The 20,773-nt window shown below is 36.0% G+C and overlaps 1 protein-coding gene across 1 annotated transcript in view; it reads right to left on the reverse strand.

The window, feature by feature from the left end:
* Positions 1 to 3,000: 3,000 nt before the first annotated feature.
* The window catches only part of LOC120426361 (protein embryonic gonad-like), a 170,881-nt gene continuing 153,108 nt past the window's right edge, over positions 3,001 to 20,773 (reverse strand). The window contains exon 3 of the mRNA XM_039591121.2: positions 3,001 to 4,071. Coding sequence (XP_039447055.1) covers positions 3,091 to 4,071 — 981 coding nt within the window. The 3' untranslated portion in view covers positions 3,001 to 3,090. The remainder of the gene's footprint in view (positions 4,072 to 20,773) is intronic.

Below are 20,773 nucleotides of genomic sequence, written 5' to 3' on the forward strand. Positions count from 1 at the left end.
TTTGTGTTATTAATTTAACTGAAATGAAGTTCACTATATCAGTAAACTATTCGTTGGAGTAAAACGATGTAATTATTTCAAGATTAATTGAATAAATCATAAAAATTTGGCAACAAAATCAATCTGTCAAAAAATCTATATTTTATACATAGCCCAAGGACAGAAGATTTGTTTGAATATTACCCGTCGATGTCTCTGCAACCATAGAAAAAATTTAAAACTTCAAAAATGATTTCGCCTTGTTAAATATTAAAAATATTCAATATTAAAAAAAATTAACCCTGAAATACCCAAACCTACGAGCTTCGATCTTAAAAATCACTTTTTGAACAAATTTTGAATCTTCAAAAAACATTGAAAAAGAATGCTCAACTTTTAGAATATTTTGGTTTAGATGTTTTAACTTGTAAAATACAACTTTGCCAATGTTTTGATGAAAAAGTATTTTGCTGAGGTCAACTTTGGCCTTGTTTTCGCTAATATACTCTACTTTTAATGTAAAAAAATAAGTATGCATTAATTTTTATTTTGTCCCAGATTCAGTTATGGCAGACTTTGGTGCAACCTAATAAATATTTATTTTAAATTTCTGAAATTCCAAATAATTTAAAAATATGAAAAAAAAACAGTAGGCCAAAACTACGAATAATAATTAATAACTGAAAATGATTCATTTGTTTTGAGAATTCTCACAAAGAAATCAAAAAATATGACAAGCAAAGGGTTGAAATACTTCTACCAGAATTGGTAATGAATCTTTTTAAAAATTCATATTTCTTTGACAATCTATAAGATTTTTTTCAAACCTTCATTTTTTTGCAGTTTAAGCAAGAAAGTAAATAAAATCATGGTAATACAACATAAGGAAGTAATATTCAACCTTCCAAATTTACACATTTTTTTACTGTGAATTATATCAAATGAAAAATCCCCAAATTGTCTTATTTTTTTCACTAGAGTTTTATTTTGTGCAAATTTATCATAACTAGGGTTAGTGAATTTCAACGATTTCGCGGACGGCGTGAAATTCGTGAAATTAATCAATTTTCTCAAATCAATTCTTTAAAATAACAATATAATAAAATTAAAATAATCATCAACTTATCACAAACATGATAAATATTATCAATCATTTGATTGCAGTTATTCTCTTACCAAAAAATTTAAATTTTTACTTATTTTGACTTTTTCAGTCAAAACTTGTTAAAGTTGACTGAAAAAGTAAATTTTGATAATTTTTATAATGATTGAACAGATTTTTTTTTAAATTGAATTTGTTTATTTTTAGAAGCCAATTAAATGCAAACTTTCATGTTCATGTTACATTTAGTAGAAACATTCTTCTCAATTTCCTCAATATATCATTGACAGGAGGAGCAAGCAATCAGAATATAGAATAAAAAAAATTAATTCCATTGGATTAGAGAAACATATTCAAAAAATAAATTGCTTTTTAGAGTATTAATAACCGTTTTTCTTAGGAAACTGATTAAATTTAGTAATATTTCCATTGGATTCTAGCTTGGTTTATTCAAGATTAAATGAATAGTATTAATTACTTTTGAAATCACATTTTAAAAACATAACAGTTATTCTGAGTCCTGTTTAATTTTCACGTTATTTGATTATTTAAGTGGATACCTAGTTCCCATAGAAATTTGAAAAATACCACTTATTTTTGATTTATGTTCTTATTTTGATTTTTAATGTAATTTCTGAAAATTGAGCTGAAAACCTCTAAAAAATCTAGTTAGCAAAATGTCGCAAAAAATTCAAGCTAATAATTTTTAAATAATTTTGGCTGGACAAATCAAAAAAATTTCAACTATTAAATATCAACCGAATATTTTAAAAATGTAGTTTCATAAATGAGAATGCACATATGTCCTATATTTCGTTTCAAAATATATATAAATCAACTTCATAATCAAGCTGTAAACTATTTTGGAAATTGAGAAAAGATTTTTTTTTTGTGCCGCGTTCAAATATAGTGAAGATACGTTTTAGTTTATTGAAAAATAATATCAAATTAAGCATAACAAGTTTCTGTAATTTTAACATAAGATTTTCAGAATTATTTTAACGTTTATCACGTTCCGCGAAATTTCCGTGAATTTTAATGGTTTGGAATTAAGGGCCCCGTGAAAATTGCAATTTTTGAGCGTGAAATATCACTGAGCCTTATCGTAACAACAACCTGCACCTTTTTTATTTAGTCAAGGTTTTTTCATTTCCTCAAACTTAGTAAAAAATCATTCGGTTTTTTAAACTTGTTTTTTTTATGTTGTTTATTGTGTCAAATTTACATTATGATTCTTTTTCACTTATTTTTTAATTTCAACCAAATGAAAATTCTTCTAGAATGATTGGAATCAACAATACCAGAAAGTCATGAAATCATGCTATGCTTCTTTCCCCATGTTAAGTTAATGCTGAAATTCTTGAATAGTGTTTTTAATTTGATGTTGTTTTTTCAGTATTTTACTGCTCTCGTCATTGAACAGATTTTTTTTCCGAATGATGGTTTGGTGATTACAAATTGTTGTAAATCAGAATCAAAAAGAGTTACATAAAAAAAACATGGTAAAAATCCTGGTAATATTACGTCCAGAAATATTAACAGATTTGCACAAAAAATGGTAATATTACTTCATAAAATGTGTAACTTTACATACTTTCAATTGTAATTTTACTTATTCCCCATAAATTAGGGTAAAATTACATCGAAAAAGTCGTAATAATCAAAATATTTTTTTTTCAATCTTCCAATAAAATCATTAAAAAACATTTCTGAACAACATTGCAAAATTTTTGTCAAAGATATTTTTTACATTATTTTAAGAAATGTCAAGTGATTTTACATTCAGAAATATGTAGCCCATCGGTATGGGTTGAATTTACATGTGATGAGTTTGAAACGACAGTGATTCTGACTATTTTTTTTTTAATTAATAATGAAAAATGTCATAGATTTTTCCTCCATTCCAGTTAAATAATCTTTTTTCAAATAATCTACCAACCATTTCAAAGAGAATCCCTTTTCACAATACTTAAAATTACGCTCAAACAGACCTAAAACTACGCCCCAAGTCACCCCGACATCGCCTTAGTCCTAACAAAAGTCAAATCCAGCGGCACCGGTCGTGGGGCGCTTTCCGCCGCAACCGAGCTTAAATCTTCCCCATCGTCCCCAGCACCACTAACATCCGCCGGTAGCAGAGGAGATCCCATCCGGTTGGGCGACCCGGACCCCGAACTTGACTTGGACTTCATCGACAGGTCAATCGGTTCGTGCTGCTCGTGGTTCGCGTTGATCTGGTGGTGATGCTTGTTGGCTATGAGGGCCAACGAGACGGGTGGGATGGCGAACGGGATTGGGAAGTACGGGGAGGGTTCTGGTCGGAAGGGTGTTGGGAGTTGGTAGGGGGACATCCGGTCAAGGAGGGGTCGGTAGGTGTCCGAGGTGGTGGTCGTGGACGAGGATGATGTTGAGGGGGTTCGCCGACTGGGGGTCTTCGGGCTGATCTTGGTGAGGGTCACCTCCGGAACTTCAACCTTGGGGGAGATCGTGGTGCGGGCGGTGTTGTTGGCCGCCGCGAATGGGTTGTTGGCGCTCTCGTCCGGATCGGCGGACGATGCTCCGGAATCGCTTGGAGAGATGGGTCTTTTGAGCTCTTTCTTTAGGGGGACGTTGTTGTTGTTGTTGCAGAGATTTGACAGGAAGTTCGCTGGGAGGAACCCGTTCGGTAACAACCCAGGGGAGTTGCTTCCGTTACTGTTGTTGTTATTGTTGCTACTGCTAGTGTCATTGTTGTTACTGGCCAGCGTGTTGTTGTTGTTATTGCTGCTGCTGTTCTTCTGCGCCTGTTGTTCCTGCAGCAAACAGTGGATCTTGAACCAGTTGGACCTCCGACCGTACCGGGAGCCGCTCTTGGACATTCCGACTACGAGGCACTTGCGCAGCCGGCAGGCCTTGCACGCGGTTCGGTTCTTCTTGTTGATGACGCATTCGCCGTTGTTTTTGCACTCTGAAATCGACGACAAATTGTTGTAAGTGCGGCCGAAGAAGGACTGTGAAGAAATGGAGAAGAAGAAGAAGGATGCGTTAATGCTTATTCATAAATGCAGGGCTGCAGAAATGAGATGAGTTTCCGAGGGGGAGGGGGGACCATTTTTTGCCAAACCAGTTCTACAAGTCAATTATCCCGGGGCCCCGAAGTTGAGGAATTGAACGCATTGTACTGGAGGTTGAGTGGCGTGAAATTTTAAGCGATGTCTCAATAAACGAGGTCACGGCGTGACGTTCAGAATTTAAAAATATCAGACCGAATATTTTTCAAAAAGCTTATTTTTCCGTTGGAATTCGCAACTTCATTGACCACCTGAGTCGATAATCGTACTGCAGATCAAAAGTAACACAGTCATTACTCAAGATCCGCTCAAGACATCAACGCGCTATCTGATCTATTAAATCGTGAAGGCCGTTTCCCGAGAGACCTTCAAGTGCCCTCCCAGGACTTTAAACCCCCCTTTTCAGAGGTGGAAATGATGGCCAGAAAATCCTTTCTACTGCGCACCATTAACCCCGGTTGCGATAGCAGAAATGATAAATCTATCAATCGCGATAAAGCCATCTGAAAATTCTCCGATTCATGGCGTCCATTTGGTCAACACAGTGGTCAGCGCACAGCTTGAAGACAACATTTCATCATGATCGCAATCCATCGATAAGGACAGGCCGCGTGGCAGGTCGTTCAATATCTTGGCAGGGGGGCCCCCAGGTCTTAGAGATAGCTATAGATTCGCGCTTATTGAGCACTTCATCGAGATGGACCTCACACCGGCCGGTCATTGAGTCAATTTCAACGCAATGGCCTTATTGAGGGCTGAAATGGGTTCACGTACGGCCAGTAGCCGGGTGTTTGTTGATTGTTCAGCAAAGTAGCTTTGTGTAAGGTTGGTAGCCTTACAGAAGGTTCGTATGAGCAGGTCGCGTCAATGGCAAATTTGCTACTGGTAGAGGTTCACCTTTGTTGTAATGTTATTGATCGCGATTGATCGATTGATATCTGATGAAGCAATGATGATCTCTCGAAATCGATTGAAATGGTTGCGTCGGTGGCACAGGAAAATCAAATTCTTGAGTTAAACAATCCTAAACTTTAAAATATATAACAAATATTTCGTTACTCAAAACTCTGATTATTTATATTACCTCAACGTGAGGTCCCCACAGCTCTCAATCAGTGTTTGATTAAGAGACCCGTTCAACTGACTTTGAGCGTGTCAAACGGCTAATAATCCCCAATCGAATCTGATGGGTGACGACAGTTATGATAGTCGCGTGGAGGCTCTAACAACTCAATACCTCCGCCGTCGTCGTCGACGACCCGCGCGCAAAAACTGGACCACTCAAGTGTGAACCCTCGTCACCATCTGTGGCCACACCGCCAAATCAGCCCCGGCTTCAAGTGGCAATGATTATTATCTAGTGCCGCACAGTTTTTCTTACCGCTGCGTTCCGAATTCCATCACGACACACATGCCGGTGGCCATCTTCACTCAGGTGTTGTCCGAATTTCGCCTGGGACCGTGAGAAATGCTTGACGATCGCTGAGCCAGTTATGGGCGGCGTACCCCGGAGGCAAACTGGAGGTCGTCTTCGTTAGAGGTTCAACCGCCCCGTAAAAAGGGTGGTTGCAACACCCTGAGGGGGGGTGTCCTCCTGTTAGTACTGCGAACCTCTTTTTTTTCGTCACCTGTGGTCATCTTGATCGTGACCAAAAAAGCCGCGGGAACCAACTCAATTTGAGCTAATTGGACGGCGTGACTACCGGAGTTACGCAATGGTTTGACAGATCGCGACCTAACCTCAAACAAATGACTTCCCGCTGTAGAACCATAAATTTCAATATTTAGAACCGTGCGATCTCGGAATGGAAGTTGTAAAGCAATCTCTAGGTCAGTAAGTCGTCGTCGGTAATACCTTCAATCTACGAGAGCAGCTTCACTCAATCAATCTAAATGTTAGCAAAACATCGCCGACGACGACGACGACTTCAACGGTAGCAAGGTCACCCGTAATGGTCGGTACTTTGAAGCATAAGTAGTATGTGGTGGCCCCATTTGGAGTGATGGCAATAAAGGGATATTCAGTTGATGGCGATATTAGAGTGATTGCTGTTGTTGTTTGTCATTGGTTATTGAGTACAAACGTATTTTTTGGGGGAAGGTAATTAGGCCATGATTGAACGCTGACTGGAAAAGAACCTAAAACGGTTAAAACTATCCACAGTTTCAATCGATCTACGTTGCGAAGCAGCATCCAGCGCCCGATCTCGTCGAACCTAACCTCTTCCGCACTGATCATCAGCCTCTGCAAGGAAGTAACATGTTATGACATCTCTGCACCAGCCAAGCAGTCAACGGTAGCAGCGACAACAACTCCGAGTTCGCTCCGTCAAGGATGGCCAAATCGGTCTACCACGGCTTGGAACCGGTGGTGACTGTCGATGAATTTTAAATGAACCTCGACAAGATAATCGCTGTTGATCGTTCAGCCGTGCTCCGGTTGTTTTACGACCCGATTTAGAAGCAGTTCAGCACTCGGTTGATTGAGGTGGTGTTGCGGGGGATGCTGTTCGAGGGGAAGTCGTGTGCAATATCGGAGTTGGAGATGCGCTTTGGAATTGCAGGTCATCAAAGTTGCAACTTTGATAGGAATTTGATGGGGACTACAAAGTCTATGACATCGAGTTTGAAAACATTCACTGAACAGGTTAAATGAAAATAGGCCAGAAGCTCAAGTAGCCAATTCAGAACCATTCGCCGGACATCCACGTCCAGCAAGTGTTCCATAAATTTGTCACAAATAGCTCAGATTCCATTCCCCGGGGCATTCGCGTGGGCTTGTACTTCACACAACCCCCGTTGACCCCCAGGCTTATCTCGGCGTCCAATCAAATCAAAACGATCGTTCGCATGTAAACAAACCAGCCACTATTTGTAATAAAAATGTTGAATAATTATGCAGTCAGACGTCGGACATGATTCTACCTCCCCGCAGTCTCTCCAGGTTTGAGACCGCGCAAGTCAGTTCAAGCCAAGTCTGCTACACATTAGATTGGATTGAACCGCTTCTGTGCCTGAAGTGTACCAGGCTCAAGTGCACCACCGCAGAGCGTCATATTGCCATTTATGGCGGGAAAATGTTGTTGATCCGCGAGGGTTCTTGCAAGCTGTGTTTTTTTTTTTTTGCTCAAGATTGACAGTTCTTATATCGTCGGGGGAATGGATCCGCTTGGATCCATTCGCGTCCTCATCAGGTGACATTTTGAGCTCGATCAGTTCGAACGCGGTTGGATTTATTGACGACTAATGCTTGTTATGGGTTGTTAATGAAGATGGAGCACTGGGGTAAGATTCGTACAAAAAACGCGCTGGTACGTTGGCATTAATCTTGGGAAAAATCGAAAAGATGGATTTATTGGGGCAGGCTTGGGACGTCGTCTTCGGACTAGAAGTAATTCTTCAAATATCACGGAGATTTATGGTTTTCATGGGAGTTGCTAATATCTTGAAGATTGAAGTCCTTATTTTTTTAGTAGACAAAAATGTAGACATGAGTCCAACCATGTACTATCTGCATCAAATCTTCAAAGCCACATAAAGATCACATCAGCAGTAAAAACTCGTGAAACTTATCGTCGCACAAAAAAGTACCTGCCATCAAACAGAGATTACATTTTTCATAGTTATGCTGATTAACATTAACGCACTCGCGCGGGTCGTCTCACCTGAGCGAGAAGGTTCATTAGCCACATCCAGCATCCAACCCGGGGTCGTTCCGAGATAAGTCGGGCCCAGAACCGATCATAAAAACCGCTCAATCCATTTCACCCGTACGCGCGCGCACTTCAAACTCCCACAAAACGCTAATTTACAGCGCACTTCATTTTTGCTATTAGGCCATTAGCCAGGGACGAACCTCTCATCGGCACCTCTCGTTTGCACCCACTTACTGGAGTCCTGGAGCGGAGGAGATCTGGCCGAGAGTCAGGTACACACCATAAATCACGCCACTAATTGATCGTTACTCGCGGGGCCAGATCGAAGATCAATATTCCGATGTCTGATGCCGCGGCGATCGTTAAAATTAGCGAAAGTATCACGGCGTTGGCCAATCTATTTCAACAATAAAATAGACCTTATAAGAATTCAAAGCGGTATGATGACTTTGCTGAAGGACCTGCGGCCGGTCGTATCCTTACAATGTTGTGCGAGCTTTTATGGCGCCTCAAATGGCCATCTCGCGTTGGGAGAGATTTGAATCTCTTTACAATTGCAAACTGCGCTACAATAGTAAAAATCACGAAGAAAATTACGCCCCCCGGATTGGTTTGTCTAACTGGTTAGCATCACAGTGGGTATTTGAGTATATTTGAGATTTTAAGGGATTTTATATTAACATACATAGATTTTTTATCTGAATTCGGTACTTGAAAAATCTGATAAAATTAACATAATTTCACCAACAATCAATTGTGAAATAAACAATATTTAATTTACCTATCGAATGTTGCTAAAATTTTACAGATTTTTCTATTCATCAGATAATCGGTCGAATTAAACAATTTTAGTAAAAAAGTGTAAGTGTGTGAGTTTTAATGGACAAAATTAATGCCCAAAACTTAAAATATTTTTGCAAAACCACATTTTCAGAAAAAAAAAAACTATATCTCCGGAATGGCTGAACCAGTTTAATAGCGCCACAATTCAAAAAAAAAGTTTGGCTTTTCAGGAAAAATATGTTGACATCCAACAAAACTAGCTGTATATTTGAAAAGGTCCTTTGAAAAATTCATTTGCAGATTTGAAGGTCCAAGGCATGCCACATGGTCTTTAAAAAAGTCTGTGTATGTCTGTGCATTTGTCTAAAATCCAAATATATCAATTTACAGTCATTGTTTTTGTTTTTGTTTTTGTTTTTGTTTTTGTTTTTGTTTTTGTTTTTGTTTTTGTTTTTGTTTTTGTTTTTGTTTTTGTTTTTGTTTTTGTTTTTGTTTTTGTTTTTGTTTTTGTTTTTGTTTTTGTTTTTGTTTTTGTTTTTGTTTTTGTTTTTGTTTTTGTTTTTGTTTTTGTTTTTGTTTTTGTTTTTGTTTTTGTTTTTGTTTTTGTTTTTGTTTTTGTTTTTGTTTTTGTTTTTGTTTTTGTTTTTGTTTTTGTTTTTGTTTTTGTTTTTGTTTTTGTTTTTGTTTTTGTTTTTGTTTTTGTTTTTGTTTTTGTTTTTGTTTTTGTTTTTGTTTTTGTTTTTGTTTTTGTTTTTGTTTTTGTTTTTGTTTTTGTTTTTGTTTTTGTTTTTGTTTTTGTTTTTGTTTTTGTTTTTGTTTTTGTTTTTGTTTTTGTTTTTGTTTTTGTTTTTGTTTTTGTTTTTGTTTTTGTTTTTGTTTTTGTTTTTGTTTTTGTTTTTGTTTTTGTTTTTGTTTTTGTTTTTGTTTTTGTTTTTGTTTTTGTTTTTGTTTTTGTTTTTGTTTTTGTTTTTGTTTTTGTTTTTGTTTTTGTTTTTGTTTTTGTTTTTGTTTTTGTTTTTGTTTTTGTTTTTGTTTTTGTTTTTGTTTTTGTTTTTGTTTTTGTTTTTGTTTTTGTTTTTGTTTTTGTTTTTGTTTTTGTTTTTGTTTTTGTTTTTGTTTTTGTTTTTGTTTTTGTTTTTGTTTTTGTTTTTGTTTTTGTTTTTGTTTTTGTTTTTGTTTTTGTTTTTGTTTTTGTTTTTGTTTTTGTTTTTGTTTTTGTTTTTGTTTTTGTTTTTGTTTTTGTTTTTGTTTTTGTTTTTGTTTTTGTTTTTGTTTTTGTTTTTGTTTTTGTTTTTGTTTTTGTTTTTGTTTTTGTTTTTGTTTTTGTTTTTGTTTTTGTTTTTGTTTTTGTTTTTGTTTTTGTTTTTGTTTTTGTTTTTGTTTTTGTTTTTGTTTTTGTTTTTGGTTTTGTAAAAAGAAATGGGTAATATTCCGCAACTCACACAGCGGATGCTCTGACCACTCTTAAATTCCTTGGGGGTAATTTTTGTCCCTGATCAAGAATCCGAGCATCTTTTTTCGATATTTTGTGACGGAGGGGTGGATAACAAGTCAATAAATTTTCATTGATGTTGAAGAAGGTCGATTCAATAAGAACCATTTTTTTTGAGTTGCTCATCAGGCATATTTTATTTTACAAAAAAAAATTCCAAGCCCACAGTGATCAATGTGCGTTCATACGCCACTCTGGACTCTGTTTATAAATAATCTTTTACGGCGCTGTTAAAACCGTTTGTTAGTCGTCGCAAAAGGCGCATTTTATGCGTTTTATCGACAGGCAACGCGCGGAAATTAAACTTATTTCCAGATGTCAGTGGTGGATTGGAGGAGGCCCCGAAGTCCTGGTTTGGTTGATCTGCAATTTCATAGGCCATCGCTGCTGCTCTTCTTGCTGTCGTAAACCATTTCATGTGATCGTTATTTAGTTGCCAGTCAGGAATGCTCCTCCTTCGCCTCGATTGAGTTGGCTATGATGATGATGAGCTGGTTTGGCGGAGGTAAGATACAAAACGATTCTGCCTACACTTTCTGTTGGTTGGATTCAGTGAATTCGTACTTTAAAAGCCTGAATCGAGGTAGATTCATAAAAATAGGTCCAAAATAGGTACTAGGTCCAAAATAGGGTCATGTACCCTTTCTCTCTCTCTCTCTCGTGAAGAGAAAGGAATCGATTTTGGTCCAATATGGCAACAAGTTTGTTGGGTTTGTAACGTTACGATGGGGTGGGGAGATGTGCTGATCATATGTGGTTTTGTAGGTTGATTGTTTCAAACCTTAAAGTTGCGATCATTGCAGGTGACAAACAACGTTGAAGAAGATCGTCCGTGCTGTTAGTCGCTCGAACACCCCACTGAGAAGCTGATTAGCTAGTGGCCTTGAGGTAATTTGAAACTGCAGTTCCGTGAGAAACCAAACTCGGAGATCAACGAAGAGCGTTGCTTCCTCGCGGCAACCTTCACACTTTCATGGTGATTTGAACCGGCGACCACGAGTGCGTTTTATGACCGCTGCGTTCCTTCGGGGCCTCCAAATGCCACCCCTGTAGCATCAATAAATTTGCACGCAATAATCATGAACCCGCACGAGCTCCCTCAAATGGCCCCCACAGGCGTCAATTTGGCCAACTCGATGAAACGTCATCCGTCGTCAGCTCCGTAACTCGTCTGATCCGGACGGGGCCTTCCGTAGACTGGTCGTCGTCGTCAGGTTGACCGCAGATTGCCGTATAATTAATGGTCACCCCCAGCTCTTGTCAAGTCGCGGTTTTTACGACCGCTGGACCACTCACTCAGGCTCAGGCTCTAAGCTCGGCTGGGAAATTGTTACCGTTTTGGGTTGATATTTGGATCACACACACGAGACTAGGACCACTTTATGGCGGCCCACCATCTATTACTTTAGCAGTGAATTTTATCATTCTAATTAGCTGACATTTCGTCCGGGGCGTCCAACGTCGCTGAGTGGACGACTTCTTCGAGGGTCGTAAAACCCTGGATCCGAATCATCTCCCGGTGGTGGCTGGGGGCTGCTCGTAACGCAATCATCATAATCGTTAAACAAAAAGTGGTCTAATTACTGGGTACACTGCTTGGCACGGAAGATTAAATCGTAGCAGAATAGTTTGACTAGCTGCAAAAATCTGTTGGAGATTGGCTTATAAAATTTCAATAATATCGTAATTTTTTTAAAGACATTCAAAAAAAATAATTAAATTTTGTTAGATTAGGCTTTTAACATTTTAGCTAAAATTTGTATTTAAAAATGTTTAAGATTTTATTTGGAGCAATTGAAGGTTAAACTTCATCTTCCCAAAGAGTTCTCCCAAGTCAGGTGTGGTCCCCCAACTCAAGTACCTGGTCGTGATTTTCAGCTAATTTAAATGTTATTTTTAGCGCTCGCGCGCTGAGTCACTTCAGAGTGGACAAACCAGGCCGGAATTCGACTGCCCTCCGGAGAGGCTCCCATCACCATCCGGGGGTTGAGGGGCAATTAGAGCATCGAGCAGTCGTCGCGGAAGACTAATTGAATTTGCAAGTTTGGAGTGATGACAGGTCGCCATTGAAATTCGGGCACGTACGCGTGGTCAATTCTCCCTGCCAAAATCGGATGAATTAGTCAGGGATTTCACTCGATGACGGGTCGGATTTGGGACTGCCTTTGGTCCAAAAGAAGATCAGGTGTGATGATCCCGTTTTGGGACAGGGGTATTGTTTGACCAATATGGAAATCGAAAACGGTTTAACCAGTATTTTGCGTCTGAAATGTGTCAGGGATGAAGATTATTATTACTTGAAATTAATGACAGATTTGAACACATTTTTCATAAATTTAATCCAGTTCAAATTAAACCAAAGAGACACCTTTTCAGGTTGTAATCAATCAACAAATTCGGCAGCCTTCCGATCCTCATGAATGGTCCACATTATGCATCGCTAACGAATCCTAATCCCCGCTCAGGGCCATTTCCAACAAACTGTGTTAGTTATGCAACCTTTTATCGGTGTGCGAAAACGAAAAATCGAAAACATTCATACTCCTCTTCGTTCCGAAAACCCCTTCTCAAATTAGTGCATCGAAATGAGAAACTATCTCATTAAGGGGCTTGAAATGTGTATAATTTAATTTGCTTGAGTAGGAGCTCCCTGACGGCGAAGACGTACACCGCGAGAAAGAGCAGTGTTTGTTTAATTTCTGGTGACCCGAGAAGAGTTGGCTCGATGTATAAAATAACAGTTATTGTAGCAAGTACAATTTTTAAACTTTTACACTACAAGTGAGAATGATCAACCGATCAGTTTCCAAACAGCCACACAATATATTAATGTTAGGGTTTAAGAACATTTCTTGATAGCAACTATTAACAAACTGTGTTATTATCGAGAAAGAATTCTCCAAAAAATTTAAACATTTGAACCATTTTTAAATTCAACCGCTTTGAAATAACTTCGTGGCTTTGTCAACAAATCTCACATGTTAATTTTAGAACAAGATGCAACTCAATAAAACTTTGTAACATCATTTCGTTTTGCTCGGGTAAGTTCGCAGGGCACTTTTCATCGTGCTCCACATGAGTTTTGCACTTTTATTATTTCGTTTTTCTGATTTTTTTTTTTTCGGAAAACGAAAGTTTCTTCTTGGCAGATTCTTCACCACAAACTGCTCGACAAAACCGTTTTTTTTTTGTCCGCGATGCTCACGCGAACATTAATTACAACATTTACGTCGCTGGACGTCTCTGCGATGATTTGGCGATTGCAGACCACTGCCAGCCTAGTAATTGCTCGATTAAAGTGCCCACCCGAGAAAAAAAAACCTCTCGCGAAAAGGGTTGGGAAATGCACGCAACTTTCCACCGGTGGTGGTCGCGCATCGGTAATTGAAATCTGGGAGAGACAAAATTGACCACTGGCAATAAAACGCACCAAAATGATACATTACGAAAATGGTTCGAACCCGGGGGTCAGCCCGGCGATAACGACCTGGTTCCGCGAGGACGCCCGCGGTCATTTCAAAAATGTTCGATTCTCCGGCGCGGACAAAACGTGACCGCGTACAATCGCGTACAATTCCGACATGTTTCATAATTTATCATTGCCGAATGTGCATTGGGCTGGTGTGCAGTTGGGAACCTCTCGTTTTGGAGAGTGGGGTCCGCGTCCTCAACGGAAGCCCCCGTCCGCGGGTCGAGGGTCCACGGTGTCTCGAATCCAATTAATTTAATGATATAATTATAAGGAGATATCAATAAACAAATAAACGAAATGATACACAGGTCGAGGATGAGGGAAAAAGGCACTGTGCGAACTCGACGAAGGAGCAGCAGCAATCGATTCCAGCAGGCTTGAGGGTTTGGGGCTTTGCACCCAGGTGAAAGAGCTCTGACAGTCGATGGCATATGATTTTGTTTTAGAGCCAGATTCAATTTGTTATACAATTTAACAATAATTTTCAAAATTAGTGAAAAATATGTTTTTCTCAGTCTACATTTTTCAACTCGCAACATCCCGGAAACTATACTGGTTTTGAAGTTCCAATGTTGAAAAATGAAACTTTTTGAAATTTTCTGCTTTCTTTTATAAATCAATTCGTATTTCAAAAATCAACCCGGGCAGACGGTAATAACAAAATTGATAATATTTCAATAACAAATCCTGTTAAAATAACAAAAAGTGTTATTATTTTAACCTGAAGTTCAACTTCAAGAAGAAAAAATAATAACAGTTTCTGATAAAATAACAAAATTTGGTATTGAAGTGATATTATATTGAAAATGTTTAATAACACGCCAATAAGAGGAAATGTTATACATTTCAAAAACTCTCCTAATAACAAAATTTGTTATTCGTTCGGTATACTGACTTAGAAATAAAATTACCACAAATCGCACAAATGGAAAAGTTTCTAAGTGTCCATAACACAATCTGTTATTATTTTTTCTTTTGTTAAATATGTTTAGATCTTTGGGATAATTTTGTCTAATTTCGTCGGGGTCAATATTTTGACCCCGATGGGGTCAAGCTTTTGAAATGGGGTCCTTAAGCTAAAATTATTCTAAAAAGTTGAAATTTTGGAAGTTGAATTTTTAAATTATTTGATATACCCCCTAAGGGACATTGCTAAAATTGGCTAGAACTATGGGATAATTTTTACCAATTTCGTCGGGGTCATTATTTTGGCCATGAAATGGGGTCCTTAAGCTAAAATTATTCTAAAAAGTTGAAATTTTGAAAGTTGATTTTTTTTTCTTATTTGATATACCCCCTAAGGGACTTTGTTAAAATTGGCTAGAACTATGGGATAATTTTGACCAATTTCGTCAGGGTCATTATTTTGGCCATGAAATGGGGTCCTTAAGCTAAAATTATTCTAAAAAGTTGAAATTTTGAAAGTTGATTTTTTTAATTATTTGATATACCCCCTAAGGGACTTTGCTAAAATTGGCTAGAACTATGGGATAATTTTTACCAATTTCGTCGGGATCATTATTTTGGTCATGAAATGGGGTCCTTAAGCTAAAATTATTCTAAAAAGTTGAAATTTTGAAAGTTGATTTTTTTAATTATTTGATATACCCCCTAAAGGACTTTGTTTAAAATGGTTAGAACTATGGGATAATTTTGACCAATTTCGTCGGGGTCGTTATTTTGGCCATGAAATGGGGTCCTTAAGCTAAAATTATTCTAAAAAGTTGAAATTTTGAAAGATGATTTTTTTAATTATTTGATATACCCCCTAAGGGACTTTGTTAAAATTGGCTAGAACTATGGGATAATTTTGACCAATTTCGTCAGGGTCATTATTTTGGTCATGAAATGGGGTCCTTAAGCTAAAATTATTCTAAAAAGTTGAAATTTTGAAAGTTGATTTTTTAATTATTTGATATACCCCCTAAGGGACTTTGTTAAAATTGGCTAGAACTATGGGATAATTTTGACCAATTTCGTCAGGGTCATTATTTTGGCCATGAAATGGGGTCCTTAAGCTAAAATTATTCTAAAAAGTTGAAATTTTGAAAGTTGATTTTTTTAATTATTTGATATACCCCCTAAGGGACTTTGCTAAAATTGGCTAGAACTATGGGATAATTTTTACCAATTTCGTCGGGGTCATTATTTTGGCCATGAAATGGGGTCCTTAAGCTAAAATTATTCTAAAAAGTTGAAATTTTGAAAGATGATTTTTTTAATTATTTGATATACCCCCTAAGGGACTTTGTTAAAATTGGCTAGAACTATGGGATAATTTTGACCAATTTCATCAGGGTCATTATTTTGGTCATGAAATGGGGTCCTTAAGCTAAAATTATTCTAAAAAGTTGAAATTTTGAAAGTTGATTTTTTTTAATTATTTGATATACCCCCTAAGGGACTTTGCTAAAATTGGCTAGAACTATGGGATAATTTTTACCAATTTCGTCGGGATCATTATTTTGGTCATGAAATGGGGTCCTTAAGCTAAAATTATTCTAAAAAGTTGAAATTTTGAAAGTTGATTTTTTTAATTATTTGATATACCCCCTAAAGGACTTTGTTTAAAATGGTTAGAACTATGGGATAATTTTGACCAATTTCGTCGGGGTCATTATTTTGGCCATAAAATGGGGTCCTTAAGCTAAAATTATTCTAAAAAGTTGAAATTTTGAAAGTTGATTTTTTTAATTATTTGATATACCCCCTAAGGGACTTTGTTAAAATTGGCTAGAACTATGGGATAATTTTGACCAAATTCGTCGAGGTCATTATTTTGGCCATGAAATGGGGTCCTTAAGCTAAAATTATTCTAAAAAGTTGAAATTTTGAAAGTTGATTTTTTTAATTATTTGATATACCCCCTAAGGGACTTTGTTAAAATTGGCTAGAACTATGGGATAATTTTGACCAAATTCGTCGAGGTCATTATTTTGGTCATGAAATGGGGTCCTTAAGCTAAAATTATTCTAAAAAGTTGAAATTTTGAAAGTTGATTTTTTTAATTATTTGATATACCCCCTAAGGGACTTTGTTAAAATTGGCTAGAACTATGGGATAATTTTGACCAATTTCGTCAGGGTCATTATTTTGGCCATGAAATGGGGTCCTTAAGCTAAAATTATTCTAAAAAGTTGAAATTTTGAAAGTTGATTTTTTTAATTATTTGATATACCCCCTAAGGGACTTTGCTAAAATTGGCTAGAACTATGGGATAATTTTTACCAATTTCGTCGGGATCATTATTTTGGTCATGAAATGGGGTTTCAAGCTAAAATTAATCCGATAAATTAACTTTTGAGAGTTCTTGTTTTTTTATTTTGTTATATTCCCTAACGGAATTGATTTATTTATTGGGAATTTTTGAAGTGTGAATAACAAAAACTGTTATTATTTTCACAGAGCCAGGAAGTCGGAGCTGACGTTGAAGTTCGAGCTGGAGTGTGACCTCGGAGACTGCATCGGATTCATCTAATTTTCAGCAACTTTTACTTGGAATCGGAATCTGTGAAGTCGGGTATTTTTGGAGAGCTAAAGTCGTCGTTGACGTCATATCCTGCATCCAGAGTCGGAGTTGTCTTCAAAGTATGGATTCAAAGTCGCTTGGAGGTACCCGACTCTGCAGCCCTGACTAGTACAGAGGAGTTATGGCAACTGCAGGTTTATTTGCAAATTACAAATAAACCAAAACAATAACTTTTTTTGTTATGGAGACATACCAGTTCAATAACATTTTTTGTTATTATGCTGCTCCACCTCTCCGCACAAAATAACAAATCTTGTTATTTATTCATGATTCCTTCTGTGTTATTGGTTTGTTATTGCAATAACAACATAATAACAGTTTAAGTTATTCTTCGAACAAATCTTTGTTATTGATTTTTGTTATTTTAACAACTAATCCGATCATCCCAATAACATATTTCGATCTTCTCACAATATCAATAACTGACCTTCCCAAGTTATTTCCGTCTGCTCGGGAAGCTCAATATTGATGTCTGTCCAGGTCCAAAATAAAGATTTTTTTGCCCTTTCAAAAGGTTACTTTTTTTATTGTGATTTCTAAAATATTCCAATAGAAAAGAGCACAAAGTCTCAGAAATGTTTCACTTTTTAACATTGAAAAATAGTGTCTTCTAATCTACAAGGAACTTGCCGCCCTGGGCTCCTAAGTGTATAAAAGTCTGGCATGCAAAGAATTTTAGAGCGCACGCTGCTGGATTTGAACCGGCAACCTCTGAATTGTGAGTCCAGTGTGCGGTCCAACAGATCCACACGGGCGGGACGAAAATCGAACTTATTGTATCCGAGATATCGTGAGTTGAAAAATCTGCTTCTTTGAGAAATAACTAATTTTTCACCAAATTTGAAAATTTGGGTACTTTTCCGATATGAAATACTGCAACAAAAAAATAAAGTCTTTCGAAAAAAATAACAAAAACATGCAAAAAACTTGAAATCACACCTCACTAGAAAAAAAAACTAAAGCTAATTATTGATAACAAATTTTGTTTCACAATATTTTTTAAATATTCCAAAAATCATTTAAAAAAAAAATAATCAAATTTTCATAATTTGCAATATGGGTATCAAACCATGCTAATTTCTGTATGCATTTTCATTTTATTAGATTTTTCGATACTCAATTTTTCAGAAAATACCTCGAAAATAAAAATAAGAAAAAAATAAATAAAGTTAAAATGATTACCCAATTCATATCGAGAATAAGGTATAGAAATTTTAGTATTCTCGAAAAAATAAGTCATCTTGTAAATGCTGTTGCAAATATTTAAAAAAAATCTTATGTTTTCAAATTTTTTTGGGGAGGATGTTTTTTTTTCAAAAACCTTCAAAATTTGAATGGTATTATAAATGCAATCAGCCGAAAGCGCCGAAATTTTATGCGAAAAAAAAAATGCGGTGGTGTACATTGGAATATCATAAAAATTCAACAAATTAAATATCTTCTTGTTGAATTATATTCCAACTATGGGAAAATTGTGACCAATTTTTCACAACCCAATTTGTTTTTATTTTTTTTATTTTGGTTAATATGGCCAGAAATATGGGACAATTTTGACCGATTTCATCAAGGCAACGAAATGTAGTTTTTATACTAAAACTTTTTTTAGAAGTTAAAAAATTGGAAGTTGCTTTTTTGTATTTTCGAAACACCCCCTTAAAGAAATCAACAACAGTGTAACCCAATTTGTTATACCTTTATTTAGCTAAATATGGGCAAAACTATGGGATTTTTTTTCCAATTTTGTCTAGGACATTATTTTAGCCATGAAATGTGGTCTTGATACCAAAACTTTTATAAAAAAATTAAAATTTGAATGTTAACAAATAGTTTGAAAATTTACTTAGTTCAAAGAACTATGCATTTTTTTTACCAATTTCATCATGGACTTTATTTTGACCATGAAATGAAGTATTCATGCCAAAACTTTTTTGATTAGTGAAAAATGTAAAGTTGATTCTTTTAAATATTGATATACCCCCCAAGGTTAGCAATAGTTTGATCGAAAGTGTTTAAATAACAAAAAAAGTGAAATATTTACTCTTTTTATTGCTAAAACTTTCGAACATTTTGGTTGATTGCTCACTTGGACTGGTCTTGGTAAAAATAATATATTTTTTTCAAATGTTGAACAAAATTTGTCAGGCGTCTGCCAATATTAACTGATTTTATTTAATACTTAATTAAAACCAAGCAAGTTTATAATAAACTAAAAATATGCAAACAATTTAAAAATCAGCTATGGGTAATTCTCCACCAACTCACACGAAATCGGAAAAAGTTGCCCCGACCCCTCTTCGATTTTCGTGAAACTTTGCTCTAAGGGGTAATTTTAGTCCCTGATCACGAATCCGAGGTCCATTTTTCGATATTTCGTGACGGTGGGGCGGTACGACCCCTTTCATTTTTCTGGTTTTTTACTAAGACACGTTTTTCAGTGATTTGTAGCTCGCAACCGTGAAGAGATAGAAATTTGGTGTCAAAGGGACTTTTGTGTAAAATAAGACGCCCGATTTGATAACGTTCTCAAAATTCCGAAAAAACGTATTTTTCATCAAAAAAAGTTAAAAAATAGTTTTAAAATCGCCGCCATTTCCCGTTACTCAACTGTCAAAAATCGTGAGACATGTAATTTTATGGAAAATTTAATCTACTTTTCGAATCTGAAATAACCCAGAAGGGTCATTTAGAAAAAAACTATTCATTTTAAAATTACGTGTTTTTTCTAACTTTGCAGGGTTACATTTAAGAGTGTAACAATGTTCTACAAAATTGTAGAGCAGACAAAAACAAAAATTTTGATACATAGACATAAGGGGTTTGCATGTATTCTTGATTTATCGGAATTTTACAAAAAAGTTTTTTGAAAAAGTTATAATTTTGACCATTTTTTACCAGTTTTTCGAATTTTTAACCCCAAAAACTCAATCGTTAGCTTTTGAAAGTATATTTTTCGGAAAGTTCAACTAATTTTGCATAAGGATGACTACTTAGACGTTTGTTGTGGCTTGTGCACTGCTTGTATGTGGGGATTTTTCGAAAATAAAAAAAAACAAACTGGATACACTCACTCATCACAAAAATATTTTTTTTTTTAATTCTGATTCTCGCAATGCACGAGTCACAACAATCGTCCAAGGGGTCATTCTTATGCAAAATTAGCTGAACTTTACGAAAAAAAAAACACTTTCAAAAACACACGATTGAGTTTTTGGGGTTAAAAATTCGAAAAACTGGTAAAAAATGGTCAAAATCATAACTTTTTCAAAAAACTTTTTTGTAAAATTCCGATAACTCGTGAAGAATACATGCAAACCCCTTGTGTCTATATATCAAAAATTTTGTTTTTGTCTGCTCTACAATTTTGTAGCACATTGTTCACTCTGAAATGAAACCCTGCAAAGTTAGAAAAAACACGTAATTTGAAAATGAAAATTTTTGTTCTAAATGAAAAAAATGACCCTTCTGGGTTATTTCAGATTTGAAAAGTTCATTAAATTTCCCATAAAATTACATGTCTCACGTTTTTTGACAGTTGAGTAACGGGAAATGGCAGTGATTTTAAAACTATTTTTTAGCTTTTTTTTTGATGAAAAATACGTTTTTTTCCGGAATTTTGAGTACGCCATCAAATCGAGCGTCTTATTTTACACAAAAGTCCCTCTGACTTCAAATTTCTATCTCTTCACGGTTGCGAGCTACAAATCAAAAAA

The sequence above is a fragment of the Culex pipiens genome, chromosome 2, assembly GCF_016801865.2.
Source record: "Culex pipiens pallens isolate TS chromosome 2, TS_CPP_V2, whole genome shotgun sequence".
Taxonomy (NCBI): Eukaryota; Metazoa; Arthropoda; class Insecta; order Diptera; family Culicidae; genus Culex; species Culex pipiens.